This window comes from Myotis yumanensis, unplaced genomic scaffold (genome assembly GCF_028538775.1).
Source record: "Myotis yumanensis isolate MYYU_CA2020_CCGP unplaced genomic scaffold, mMyoYum1.0.hap1 SCAF_3, whole genome shotgun sequence".
Classification (NCBI taxonomy): Eukaryota; Metazoa; Chordata; class Mammalia; order Chiroptera; family Vespertilionidae; genus Myotis; species Myotis yumanensis.
In genome coordinates this window covers 162,245,496-162,259,401 of record NW_027223754.1, presented here as the reverse complement: position 1 = coordinate 162,259,401, position 13,906 = coordinate 162,245,496, and the positions used below count along the sequence as shown (strand labels likewise).

At 46.8% G+C, this 13,906-nt stretch overlaps 2 protein-coding genes across 13 annotated transcripts in view; one reads left to right on the top strand and one right to left on the bottom strand.

The window, feature by feature from the left end:
* The window catches only part of CSAD (cysteine sulfinic acid decarboxylase), a 25,757-nt gene extending 20,967 nt beyond the window's left edge, over positions 1 to 4,790 (bottom strand). For 2 of the 3 annotated variants that reach the window (XM_070410144.1, XM_070410146.1), the window contains exon 1: positions 4,709 to 4,790. The gene's annotated coding sequence lies outside the window, so the exon portion shown is untranslated. The remainder of the gene's footprint in view (positions 1 to 4,708) is intronic. The other variant, XM_070410145.1, reaches the window with a different exon arrangement.
* ZNF740 (zinc finger protein 740) lies at positions 4,639 to 13,906 on the top strand. Of its 10 annotated transcripts, XM_070410161.1 has the most exons (9): positions 4,651 to 4,813; positions 5,658 to 6,176; positions 6,580 to 6,704; positions 7,470 to 7,595; positions 8,309 to 8,458; positions 8,804 to 8,893; positions 9,817 to 9,940; positions 10,292 to 10,410; positions 11,359 to 13,906. In XM_070410161.1, the coding sequence occupies exons 5-9, from the start codon at positions 8,375 to 8,377 to the stop codon at positions 11,446 to 11,448; spliced, it is 507 nt and encodes a 168-aa protein (XP_070266262.1). In that variant the 5' UTR covers positions 4,651 to 4,813; positions 5,658 to 6,176; positions 6,580 to 6,704; positions 7,470 to 7,595; positions 8,309 to 8,374; the 3' UTR covers positions 11,449 to 13,906. The 10 variants fall into 10 exon arrangements, with proteins under 10 accessions (XP_070266261.1, XP_070266256.1, XP_070266255.1 ...); XM_070410160.1 differs by lacking the exons at positions 7,470 to 7,595; positions 11,359 to 13,906 and adding an exon at positions 10,721 to 11,352 and having other exon boundaries at positions 4,639 to 4,813; XM_070410155.1 differs by lacking the exon at positions 7,470 to 7,595 and having other exon boundaries at positions 4,644 to 4,813; positions 5,658 to 5,976.

Here is a 13,906-nt window from a genome sequence, read left to right as displayed (position 1 = left end):
GGGGTGGGAGCAGCCAGGGAGAGGTCAATGGGGGGAAAAGGAGACTCATGTAATACTTTAAACAATAAAGAATTTAAATTAAGGAGAAACCAAGATGGTAGCATAGGTAAACACCTGAAATTGCTGACTCGCACAACCACTTTAAAAATACAAATAAAAGACAAAACGGACGTTATCCAGAACCACAGGAAGGCTGGCTGAGTGGAAATTCTACAACTAGAAGGAAAGAGAAAAGCACACTGAGACCCAGAGGAGGTGTGGAAGTAAAGTGCAGAGGTACGGAGGCGCATGTGGAAAGGGCTGGCAACTGAGGACTCGGTTGTCTTTTTCAATTGGGAGGGAGTCACAAGCTCCCGACGGCCCTGAACTCCAGTTCCGGATGAGTCTCTGGGGACCCAGACTCATATGGGGAGAAACTGGACTATCTGGCATCGGGTGGAACTCGGGGGGCAGCTTGAAAGATAAATGAAAATCCAAGAGAAAATATTTTAAATGCATCTGATAAATATTTATCAGATGCATTTAAAATATTTTTAAAATCATACTATTCTCAGAGGTGCTTGCAGTGATGACCATGGGACACTGAGACCCGGGGCCTCTTAGGACAGGGCTGAAGATCAGCCATAGCTGTTTGCTCTGCCCTGTTGATTCCCTGAGACCCCGCCCTACCCAAGCTGTGCTCAGAGGCTTTTGCACATGAATGACCTGGTCTTTTGCAATCTAAAATTACCTAACAAACTACAGCTGGGTCAGAGAGACCCAGAACATCCAAAAGAAGGCCCAAGGCCCCAGAGCAGCTTGCATTGCTTCACAGCTGGGCCTCATCTGGGCACCTCCAAACCCCAAACAAAGAAGAGGAATCTGCAGATCTCTCCATAGCTCCTGCTGGGTAGCCTTAGGCAGAGGCTAAATTAGTACCTCCTTAGAGATCCAAGTGCCAGTGTACCCAGTGGTCAGAGTGGGACCATCCATATTACAACTCCTCAGATCCAGAAGGGACACACTCAGGGGGCAGACTCAGTGAGCACCAAAGCACCACTGAAGCAAGTCTTGCCCTGGAGGGGTGTTTCCAGCACAGAAGTTCTCCCACCGTAGACACAGCTGATTCTCACAGCCAATTGGCCTGGAGGTCAATTCCTCCCAGTGATACCAACAACAATCAAGGCATAACTACAACAAGACTATGCACACAGCCCACAAAGGGGTGCACCAAGAGTGTCCACCTCAGGTAATTGGGGAGGCTGAGCCACTGGGCCCTATAGGACACCTAGCACACAAAGCCACTCTATCGACACAGGAAAGCAGCCAAAATGCAGAGACAAAGAAACAGGTAACAAATGACAGAAATGGAGGAAAGCAAACTACTGGATATAGAGTTCAAAACCACACTTTTAAGGTTTTTCAAGAATTTTCTAGAAACTGCCAATAAATTTAGTGAGATCCTCCATAAATCTAGTGAGACCCTCGACAATATGAAAAAGGACCAACTAGAAATTAAGCATACACTGACTGAAATAAAGAATATTATACAGAGATCCAACAGCAGACCAGAGGAGCGCAAGAATCAAGTCAAGGATTTGAAATGCGAAGAAGTAAAAAACACCCAACCAGAAAAGCAAAAAGAAAAAAGAATCCAAAAATATGAAGATAGTGTAAGGAGCCTCTGGGACAATTTCCAGCATACCAACATCAGAATTATGGGGGTGCCAGAAGAAGAGAGAGAGAGCAAGATATTGAAAACCTATTTGAAGAAATAATGACAGAAAACTTCCTCTACCTGGTGAAAGAAATAGACTTACAAGTCCAGGAAGCACAGAGAACCCCAAACAAAAGGAATCCAAAGAGGACCACACCAAGACACATCATAATTAAAATGCCAAGAGCAAAAGACAAAGAGAGAATCTTAAAAGCAGCAAGAGAAAAACAATCAGTTACCTACAAGGGAGTATCCATACAATTGTCAGCTGATTTCTCAACAGAAACTTTGCAGGCCAGAAGGGAGAGGCAAGAAATATTCAAAGTGATGAATACCAAGAACCTACAACCAAGATTACTCTACCCAGCAAAGCTATCATTCAGAATTGAAGGTCAGATAAGAAAAAGCTAAAGGAGTTCATCACCACCAAACCAGTATTATATGAAAAGCTGAAAGGTATTCTTTAAGAAGAAGAAGAAGAAAAAGGTAAAGATAAAAATTATGAACAACAGCCGAAACCGGTTTGGCTCAGTGGATAAAGCGTCGGTCTGCGGACTGAAAGGTCCCAGGTTCGATTCCGGTCAAGGGCATGTACCTGGGTTGCGGGCACATCCCCAGTAGGAGATGTGCAGCAGGCAGCTGATCGATGTTTCTCTCTCATCGATGTTTCTAACTCTCTATCTCTCTCCCTTCCTCTCTGTAAAAAATCAATAAAATATATAAAAAAAAATTATGAACAACAAATACATATCTATGAAGTGATTCTAAAAATCAAGTGAATAAAAAATCTGATGAACAGAATAAACTGGTGAATATAATAGAATCAGGGGCATAGAAATGGAGTGGACTGACAATTCTCGGGGGGAAGAGGGTGTGGGGGGTGCAGGAAGAGACTGGACAAAAATCATACACCTATGGATGAGGACAGTGGGGGGGGGCGTTAAGGGCAGAGGGTGGGGTGGGAACTGGGAGGAGGGGAGTTATGGGGGGAAAAAGAGGAACAACTGTAATAATCTGAACAATAAAGATTTAATAAATTTTTAAAAAAAGAATTTGAATTAAAAATAAAATAAAATGGGGGAAAAAATAGGGGAGTAGCCTGGCCTGTATGGTTCAGTGGTTGAACATACATCTATGAACCAGGTCACAGTTCGATTCCCGGTCAGGGCACATGTCAGGCTGTGGGCTCAATCCCCAGTGGTGTTGTGCAGGAGGCAGCTGATCGATGATTCCATCCTATCACTGATATTTCTGTCTATCTCTCCCTCTCCCTTTCCCTCTGAAATCAATAAAAAATATATTTAAAAAAAACAAGAGATGCTCAATTCCACTATTAATGACAAACAAAACAATGAAATTACTATTTTTCACCTATCAAATTAGCAACTGAATAAAAAATTCATAGCATCCAGTATAGCCAAGGTTGTAGGAAATGGAGATACTCACACATGGTTCTGAGTGAATGCACAAATTCTTACAAACTTTTGAAATGCAATTTCACAGAATTTGTTAAAATTTAAAATGCACATATCCTTTCTACAAATCTATCTAATGCAAAAGGCTAACTATATAAGGATGTTCATTATAGCATTGTTTATAAAACAGACAAAAATTGGAACTAAGCTAAATGTTCATCAGGATGGGTCTGGAAAACTAAAGTACAAACATAAGTTGGACTACTATGCAACAATTCTAAACTGAGCCTGGCTGGTGTGGTTCAGTAGTTGAGCATTGACTCTGAAACACAAGGTCACAGCTCATTCCCAGTTGGGTTTTGGGCTCAATTCCCAATGGGATGTGCAGGAGGCAGCCAATTAATGATTCTCTCTCATCATTGATGTTTCTCTTTCGCTCTCTCTCCCTTCCTCTCTGAAATCAACAAAATATATATATATTTTTTAAAGATGTGAACTCACTTAGATGTCTAAAAGACACTGAATGGCATACTGTACGTGCTCAAAAAATGTTCTAAATGGGGAAAAAAATTTTTTTGTATGAACAGAAAAAGCCTGGAAGTATATATACCAAATGGACAAAAATGTCTACCTTCAGGAGCATGGGGCAGTAAGAGAGGGAAACTAAACATTTTTTACCTTTTATCCTTTTGTTGCATAAATTGTTAAAATAAATGAGCTAATTTGTAAAAACTTATTGCTGACAGTTTCACTCCATTTTATCTCAATTTTATGATGATCCTAAGAGCGAAAAAACTTGCTGCCAGTGGCTCAACTAATGGACTGTTCAAGGAAATGAAACCCGTGTGCAAAAAGTGGCTGGGAGCCCTGACTGGTTTGGCTCAGTGGATAGAGCATTGGCCTGCGGACTCAAGGGTCACAGGGTCACAGGTTCGATTCCAGTCAAGGGCATGTACCGTGGTTGCGGGCACATCCCCAGTAGGGAGTGTGCAGGAGGCAGCTGATCGATGTTTGTAACTCTCTATCCTTCTCCCTTCCTCTCTGTAAAAAAAAATCAATAAAATACAGTTTTAAAAAAATTTATAAAACTTAATTCCTCTCCCAGCTGACTGGGCCTGATGGAAACCTCAATTAATGACAACCTCGGCCGAGTTATGTGAAATGGTGGGATTACGAACTATTCTGGCTCTGTTTGGGGCACCAGGTTCAAAAGCGACTGAGAGAACGTCCATGAAGAACGTAGGTAGAGTGATGGCGCTTTTTTGAGGAGTCTCTGGCAAAACCTTTAAAAGCACCTAGCCGCTCCGTCATTTCTGGGCCTCCGTTCCTGCCCTCAGTCAAGATGGCCGCGTGGGGCTCGCCCGCACCCCGGCGCATGCGCCGTACCACCAGCCTCCTTTCTGCGCGAAGGCACCGCCCACTCACGCACCAGCTACACCCCATTCCCTGCGTCCTCGGCAGCACCCCTTTGCTAGCTGTCCCCGCCCGGCCAGGCTCCCCAGCCCGGAAGTGGATATAGCTGTGCAGCGGAGAGGACGAGGGGGAGGGGAAAGTGCTTCCGGGGAAGCAGGCCCGGGGTTGGTGTTTGTAAACTTGCCTCGGTCCCGGCGGGGGCAGCGGCGGCCACGGGGTTGGCACAGTGTACTGGGCCTGGAGGAGGCGTCGCGCAGTGGGTGAGCCCGCTGGAGGCCGCGCCTGGCAGGTAGGAGCACGCCCCGGGGAGCGCAGCGTCGTCCGAGCAGACAGCAGCGCTTCAGCAGCTCGCAGGCCGTGGGGCGCTGCGCGGGCAGGGGGAGGGGAAGGGAGGAGGGGCGCGTGGAGACGGGAGGGGGCTCCCCGGGGAGTGGAAGAGGCCGCGCGCGCGCACCGCCCCCCGCCCACGCGCCCGCCGCGTGACCGACCCAAGAAAGGGGGGCTCGCTTGGAGGGAACGCGGGCGCGAGCACGCACCTTGCACGCTCCTTGGCGCTGTGCGTGTCTATCCCGTCGCTAGGCTCCCCGGCTGGCTGGCTGGAGGGAGGGAGGGAGGAAAGCGCAGCGCGAGTCCTCGCATGCCTGCCTTCCACCTCCGCAGTGAGTTTCTGCACCTTCGGGCGGATTCGGAGAAGGCGCGCGCGTGGCCCGGCCGGGGTGCACGCTGCCAGTCTGGTTTCTGCCTCCTGCACCCAAGTGCCCAGTGGCAGCCCCTGAGTTTCTCTCCACCGCAGTTCTGGCCACCTTAATAGAGGTTCGAGGATGGCCCACTCCGCACAAAAGCCCCTTCAGGGCCTCCGCTCCCTTCTTCCATTCCTCAGGTCGCAAATGCGAGCGTTTGGCCAGTTGCGGTTCCTCCACAAGGGACCCCGGTTACTTTTGCTCTTCTTGACTGTCCCCTCCCCCCTTCCCAAGAGACCGGTTTCTTCTCGGCCTAGAAAGAAAGGTAACTGGCGCGAGAGCTCGCGCGCGCGCGCGCACACACACACACACACACACACACACACAGTTCAGGTCACTACGGGTTGGATAGCCTGAGGATGTTGCACCTAACAGCCCCATCTCCCTTTCTAGTTTCAGGTTTCTGAAACAGATCGTGAACTTCGTCGAGAAAATTCAGTTGGAACATCAAGACTGGCACACTCCTTTTCCTCAGACAATAGGCAGGAGCCAGGCAGAGCCCAGGAATTCTTGAAACACCTCTCTTCCATTTGGAGGACACTAAGTTTTATTTGACGACAAAGGCAGTTCAATATGGCAGCAGGACTGAAGGGACACGAAGGAGTTGTTACAGTGATTTGGTGACAGTTCTTCCAACAACAGTGTCTTAAGGGAAGGTGGATCAAGAAAACCCAGAACTTTGGGGTTGCATTGAGAACTCGGCATGGCTCAGGTAAAAAGCTCTAGAGTCCTCCTCCTTCAAGATAACTGGGAAGCGTGTTTGCAGCTTCACTCTTAAATGCTGCCTTAGTCAACATACTGACCAACCCAGTGAGCCAAGCTCTGTATTAAGCACCAGGGGGAGATCTAGAGGAAGGAAAGGAGACAGGCCACAGCCCCTGCCTTCAGGGAGTTTCCAGTCAAATGAAGGAGGTAGGCTATACTGCATCACAGGCACTGATGGGACCTTTGCAAAGCAACAGGTACTCAGTTTACACTTGGTACATTAAGTGCTGAGGGGCGCGAGGGAGTAAACAGTCTTGTGAATGCTTCCTTTGTGTGTTGTTTGTTTGTTTGTTTTTTCAACAGGAATCTATTGAGCTCTTGTTATATGCAAGGCATTGTGCTGGGGATACAAAAATGAATAAGACCTCCCAGTCCCCAGCAAGCTTCTAGGTTAGGTGTGCTTGGGGGGTGGGGGGTGAGGGGGTGAGATGGAGAGACAGTCTGTTACCAATCTTTATGTTCACACTACCTTGCATAGTGGCTAATAGTAGAGATTCAGTGAATCTGTTGATTGAAGGAATGTGCAATAATTGAGATATGTGTACTGCAGAAGAGAGAATGATACCTCTGCCTGGATGGAAAAAGAAGATGAATCTTGAAGGATGCATAGGATTTTGCTAAATAATCAGAACAGGGCATTCAGACAAGGAGAACTTCATGGGCAAAGACTTAGAGGTATGGGATGATGTGATGAGGTTGGGGGTATGGAGATAGTTTGCTACGTTGAGGGAAGGATTCAAATGGGGGGGTGGTTGGGGGTTAGGATAGAGAGAAAGGGAAAAATTGGGGTGAGGGAGCTGTTTCCTGGAGAATTAAGCAGAGTGTAACCCAAGGGTCTTTTATGCCTTGCTAAGGAATTAGACCTTATTCTATAAAGAGTGGGAACTCTGAAGAATGTTAAATAGAGTGACATCAGTGTATTTAGAAGGTACTTGCCATTGTGGGGATACAGGGTGGATTGGGGAGAGAGGATGACCTGATAGGCTATTGGTATATTTTCATCGTCTGGGTAGGAAAGCTATGTGCAGGGATCTCTAGAGCCTCTCTCAGCTTTCTTCCAGGGACCCTCCCCTACCAGTCTCACCAGGATGACAGCCTGATTGCAGTATAATTGGCTTTCTTCCAGCTGCGTGCATAGCTTCCTCCCTTCCATGCAGAATAGGAGCCCTTTAGTTTCTTCCTTTGTCTGTTTGCAACCCCTTTCACAGCATCATGTTCACTCTCGTTCTGAGAAGACTGCCTTTCACTAACTTTGTGTGGGGCACAGCTGAGCATTTTACATCCTAGTTTAATTCTTAACCCTGTGAAGGTAGATACTATGATAAATATTTTCCATTTAAGGAAACTTAGACTTAAAGAGGTGGAGTAATTTGCCCAAGATTATATAATGCAAACAGCAAGGCTAAGTTGTTGCGTGTTGTGTTTTTTTTTTACCTCCAGATCCTTTAGTCCAAAGTCTTTGAAGGTGAAAGAAGGGGTTCCAGGATATACTGATCATCTAAAAGGAATTTCTTTATAAATCACTGTGGAAGTTTGCTGACCAACTACTACTTAAAAGTTCCTTCAGTAAGAAAAGTATAGTCTCTAGTGCTGGCTAAACAGTCAATTTAAAGAATGTAACAGTGGAAAGAGGACATTTTCTTAAACATTCCTTATGTAATTTTAAACTATATGTCGAGCAAGGAATGTGAAAAAATACGGGTATGCACACATATAAATGGCCAGGTAGTGTGTGAACAGAAATTGTACATTCAGCTCCCAAATCCTTCCAAGTTGTTTAATTTTTATGTCTGTTATAATTGATACACTTAGGAGATTTAAAATCTAAAGAGAGAAATAACCTAATTTTACCGATAAACATTTGTGGAACCTGATAGAATATATACTTGGCGCTAGTGGGCTCTGTAAAACTGAGTGTTATTGAGAGAAGGAGGAAGTTCCTCTAGAAATCTCCCATTTCAGTGGGTCAGCAGGACAGACTCATGCCCACTCCCAAGACCTAGAAACACTTCAAAGTAACCTGTAGACCCACACTGTACCTAGCACAGCGCTAATGATAAAAGTGTCAATAATACTTGATTATTATATCTAAATGATGGATGACAAAATAAGTAACTAATTCCTGGTGAGATGAGTTAGGGAGGACTCTTGAAGGAAGCAGAGTTTCGTCCGTAGAGCAGTTTGTTCATAGGTAGGATTGTAAAAGGTAGTTCTGTGGAGGATGGCAGCCTGTTTCTGCCCTGCCAGGTGACCTGATACCTCATCTCCTTTCAACTTAGGCAAGTCTCCTGGCTTGTGAAGGCCTAGCAGGTGTGAGTTTGGTTCCCACTGCAGCCAGCAAGAAGATGATGCTGAGCCAGATTGCCAGCAAGCAGGCCGAGAACGGAGAGCGGGCAGGTAGCCCTGATGTGCTGAGGTGCTCCAGTCAGGTACAGAGCTGGAATCCATTGTGGCACCTGGGGGTCGGGTGGCCCAAGCTCTCTGCCAGGAGATGCCAAGCTTTGATTCCTCAGTGCTTCTCTTTAAGGAAGTGGGGTAAGGGGATCCAGTTGGGGAATGAATGAATATGGGTTTTTTAGAGAACAAAGAAGGGTCTTTTCTATACCTACATCCCCTTAAACCCAGAATACTTGGGGAAGAAATGGATGAGTACTTTCTCTTAACCTTTGGGCAGGTGGTTTACTCTCATTTACAAGTTGCCTAAAAGTAGCATCTGGTCTTCTGTCTTGGGTTCTGAGATGGACTGTGAGTTTAGATTTGATTTGTATTCGAAGGGCCACCGAAAAGACAGCGATAAGTCCCGGAGCCGCAAAGATGAAGACAGCTTGGCTGAGGCCTCTCATTCAAAAAAGACTGTTAAAAAGGCAGGTAATGGGGTTATCCACAAACTGGTAGTTTGGTAATGGGGTAATCTTTCTTCTATGGCCCAACCTGGAGCTTTCCCTACCTCTTTTGGTCCCTCATAGCCAATGATTGTGTCACCCTAATTTCATCCAGAGACCACTTTGGTAGTTCATCTCTACCTTCTTCAGAACATCCTTGGTAAGGGAAGGAAGGTTAGAGAAGCATGAGATCCTGTGTCAAAGGACAGGCAGACTACGCCTCGGGTCGCATTAAAAATATTGAGTTTGCCTAGCTGGTTTGGCTCAGCAGATAGAGCGATGGCCTGAGGACCGAAGGATCCCAGGTTCGATTGCAGGCTCCTCCCCAACCTGGGCCCTGGTCAGGGCTCGTGCAGGAGGCAACCAATCGATGTGTTCCTTTCACGTTGATATTTCTCGCTCTCTCTTTCCCTCTCTCTTCCACTCTCTCTAAAAATCAATGGAGCCCTAGCTGGTTTGGCACAGTAAATAGAGTGTTGACCTGCAGACTGAGGGGTCCTGGGTTCAATTCTGGTTAGGGGGCGCATGCCCAGGTTGTGGGCTCAATCCCCAGTAGGGGCCGTGCAGGAGGCAGCCGATCAATGACTCTCTCTCAAAATTGATGTTTCTATTTCTCTTTCCCTCTCCCTTCCTCTCTGAAATTAATAGGGATATATATATTTTTTTAAATCAATGGAAAAATATCCTCAGGTGAGGATTTGAAAAATATGTATATTGAGTTTGACAAGGCAGGTAGCTTAGCCACCCCCCTCCTTTCTTGGAGGATCTCTGAACTGTAGGGGATACGGGAGATGGCAGCATCAGAGGGGTTACTTTGTCCAGCAGCTGGAATAGACCCTGAGTAGAATGGGGGCAAGAAGGGGACAGAGAGAGAGCCTTACGACGTGCCTGATTGTTGCCCACAGGTTGTAGTAGTGGAACAAAATGGTTCTTTTCAAGTAAAGATTCCCAAAAATTTTGTTTGTGAACACTGCTTTGGAGCCTTTCGGAGCAGTTACCACCTCAAGAGGCACATCCTTATTCATACCGGTAAGTTTTTTCTCAGATTCAAGGAGAGGAGAACAGTCGATAGTTTGGTGTGTGTGTGTGTGTGTGTGTGTGTGTGTGTGTGTGTGTGTGTGTGTGATTAGGTTTATTTTATGTTATTTTTTTTTGTTGGGTTTACTTTAAAGGGTATTAGAAGTAAAGGAAGAAGGAAAATGAATGAGATAGAGATTGCATGGCTCTGTATCTAGTGTCACTGAGACCAGCAGCTTTGTGGACCCTTCCCCATTAGGTGTCTGCACATTGCTAAAAGTTAAAATTTCTGGGAAAATACCTAGAACGAGGTCCCTGCCATGCATACCTCCTGATATTAACTTCTCTCTCCATCTGGGCCAGGTGAGAAGCCATTTGAGTGTGATGTATGTGATATGCGCTTCATTCAGAAGTACCACTTGGAGCGTCACAAGCGTGTGCACAGTGGTGAAAAGCCCTACCAGTGTGAACGGTGTCATCAGGTAAGCTCTCATGCCATCCATCCACCCTCCACAGAAACTTTTCCTTCCCAAAGAACGGGGCCCAGCCACCACTCCCAGCCCGACAAAGGCCATGATCAAGTCAGGACCTCAGGGTGAGGTGTATTTCCCTGGCCTTACGCAACTGCTCATGGGGAGGGGCCATTAGAATAATTGTAATAAAAAATTATAATAATAATAGCATTTCTTAAGGTCTTAATTTATGCCAGGTACTATGAGAGCATCCTTGACATAGATTATTCTTACATTCATTCCATAATTTGATGTTCTCATTTCACATGGGGGAAAACAGACTGAAAGAGGTTAAGCTTCCCAAGGACACAGCAGGTCAAGGGCAGAGTCAGAATTCAAACTTCAGAGCTGGAAGAAGAAAGGTAATCTCCGCGCTGAGAGTCAGCATCTGATCTGATGAGAAAGTAAGAGCCAGGATCAAAACAAAGGACAAAAGATAAGAAATGATAACACCTCCTGGATGCTTCACTATGACTCAAGCTTTGCTCCATGCTCTTACATTGAGTCTTCAGAACACTAGAATGAAAGCTCCATGAGGCAGAGATTTTGTCCCTCTGGTTCTCCACTTTGTATCTGCAGCCCCAAGAACTGTACCTGCCTTGAGATTGAGACTCAATAAAACTTTGATGAATGAAGGAGCCACAGTCTGAGTAGGTACTTTTAGCCCCATTTTTCAGATAGATGTGCAGATTGTAAACTATTAGGTAACTTGCCCAGAGTCACACAGCTACTTAGTGGCAGAGCCAAGATTCAGACTTCTCAGTTTATTTGTTCTTAACCACTATGCATTCATGCCATCTGTGTACGTTCTGAGGCAACATAAAATTGGTTATATGCCTCCTGTGTGGGGAAGACAGGTCTAGCCAACAGGTATCTGAGTTCCTCCTCTCAGGCACTTAACCCTCCCTTTCTTCTCAGTGTTTTTCTCGGACAGATCGATTACTCAGACACAAACGGATGTGCCAAGGGTGCCAGTCCAAGACTTCCGACGGGCAGTTTTCTCTATAGGCGCAAGGGGCCCTGGGTGGTGGGAGTGATGAGAAGAATCTACCGAAGAACGCACCCTCCTCTGGTCTGACGGTCCCACCACCACCCCGTGTGTACCTGTCCCCTCCTGGAGGAGTGGACCTAGGAGACCAGAAGAGTGCATCAGGGGACAACAGCCCCAGAGCCTCAGCTTTGTAAATAATCTGAGACTATGAGTATCTCGGGGAAGTTCCTACAGCATTCCTGGGCAGGAAAGCTAGTCCCTGGACCCTTGGCTGAGGTCATAGGTGGGGGACTCAAGGTACAGGACCAAGACTGAAATGTGGCTCCCACAACCTTGGACTCCAACTGGCAGCTGAAATGAAAAAGATTGGGAGAGGGATTTGTTTATTTGTTTGTCCTGTTCTTATTTTTGTTTATCCAAAAGCAATTTCAGCAGGTACACTGTGGATACAGGTAATCTGGAGGTATAGAACCATGGCCACAGGGACGATGGGTGGTCCAGCCCTCCAGAATTGAGTTTTTAGTTGCAATTGATCCTCAGTGTTCCACAGCCCTGCCCCTTACCTCCTGTTTGAAGGAGAATAGGATCAGGGATGGCAGCTGAGCTTACTTTGGCTTCCTTATACACTGTAGGGACAAAAGGAAGAACAGTAGGAGGAGCAGACGAGGGCTGGATCCAAGAAGAGTGGACAGGTACCTGTTATTTCCTCCAGGGAAGAGTAAGAGTTGTGCCCATGGATGTTGTAATGAACCAAGCCACACTGGTACCTAATGGGGTCAGCCTAAGTGCCTTTTGGAGGAAACTTGGGTGACAGTGGCTCATGAAGCCCTTTCCTTCTCTCTTTGGGCAGTTGACCTTGGAAATAGTTTGTGGCTACCTCGCTGCCATTGATTCCTAAGCCAAACAGGGGTGTTGAGCCAGGGAGTCATGGATATCAAAGTAGTTCTTCCTCCTTGTGCCCTCTTTGGAACCACCCAAGACTAGTCCTAAGTTGAGTAACAGCTGTTCAGGAAACAAAGGAATTTGGTGTCCCTTGACATGACAGTTGAGCAGTGTGAGCTGTTCTCTCTGCCCAAGTCCTTTCACTGTATTCAGGTAGAGGAGATAGGGGTCTGGCCTTTGGTCCCAAAGAACAAGATCTTGGCTTCCTTCTTGATGGCCATTCCTACCCAACAAAGAATTGGGGGGAGTAGAAGAGCTGCAGAGAAAGGACTGAGGATGAAACCTAATGTAGGTTTTATTCTTAACCATACTCTTTGCTTCTCTCTGCTCCCAACACCATCATCCTATCCACCCTCAAAAAAATGATCTGGGGTGTGTGTGTGTGAGTGTTGGTGTTTGTGTGCTTGGAGACAGCATATTATTGAGCCAGGCTCTTCTCTGGCCTCTGCGCAGGGGAGGATGAGCATGAAACAGCCTCCCCCGCCCCAAACCTGAGGGTGTGTAAGGTTCCAGCAGGACCTGAGAAACTCAATTTAGGGAACGGGAGGGCTTTGTTTTGGAGGTGTTTTTGTTTTGTTTCTGTTTTTAGATTGATTCAACAGAGTGGGGGTTAGATGTTTCTAACTTATGCCAGGAGCTTGTGAACGTGAATTTTCTAAAGTGAAATAAAAAGCCCTCTTCCTGCTAAGGAAAGGATCCTTATGGAAGGCCTGGGGTTTGTGGCCTGTGTTCTGTGGCCTGCCCTGACCTGTGGAATGAGGCGTAATCATGGAGACTTGATGAACCTGACCAAGCTGTCAGTGGGGATCCTATGGCCTCTAGGAAATGTGAGTTCTTTCCCAGAAAGTGTAGGGAACAGCAGCAACATACTCCTGGCTGTTACCTATTCTGGAAGAGAGCATGGGGGAGTGGGGCAGTCCTCCGTACCTCTGAGGTGTGAGGATCTCAGGGAAAGAGGAAAGGGGCATGACACCTTTTAGGTTTTTCCTGAGAGCATCTGAGATCCTTTGGGGAGACCTTGGGGATGTGTGTGCCACCCTGTGCTTTAGGCTGGCACTCCCAGGGGTTGTGTCAGAATCGCCCTGTGGCCCCTGTTGGGGCATTTTTCTGCATGTGAGCCAGCCCCTTCCTGGGAGAGTGCTCTGCTCAGGCTGGAATTTGTCTATTGTTCGCCTCTGGGAATATGTTCTGGGAAGGAGGATACGTTTAGAAAATTGTCCTCCCAAGAGCGCTTTTGAAAATGGGAGGCCTCGCTCCCTGCCACTGGGTTGTGGGTTGGGGTGGGTGGGTGTGGAGAGAAGCACGTGAGTGATCCATGCCCCTATGTGTGTGAATGTGTGTTTAGGTCAGGATGTGCCCTGGCCCCGACAGGCCTCAGCTTCCTGCCTGAGGGGGTGGGAGAGGGGAAATTAAGTGGATATGTAGAGCCATACCAGAACCACCCCTGCCAACGCCTGGGTGTGGGGGAGACCCAGGAGCAGGGGGTTAGTTTGGTTGTCCAGGTGCTGATGTTCTGGGGCCATGGATGTATAA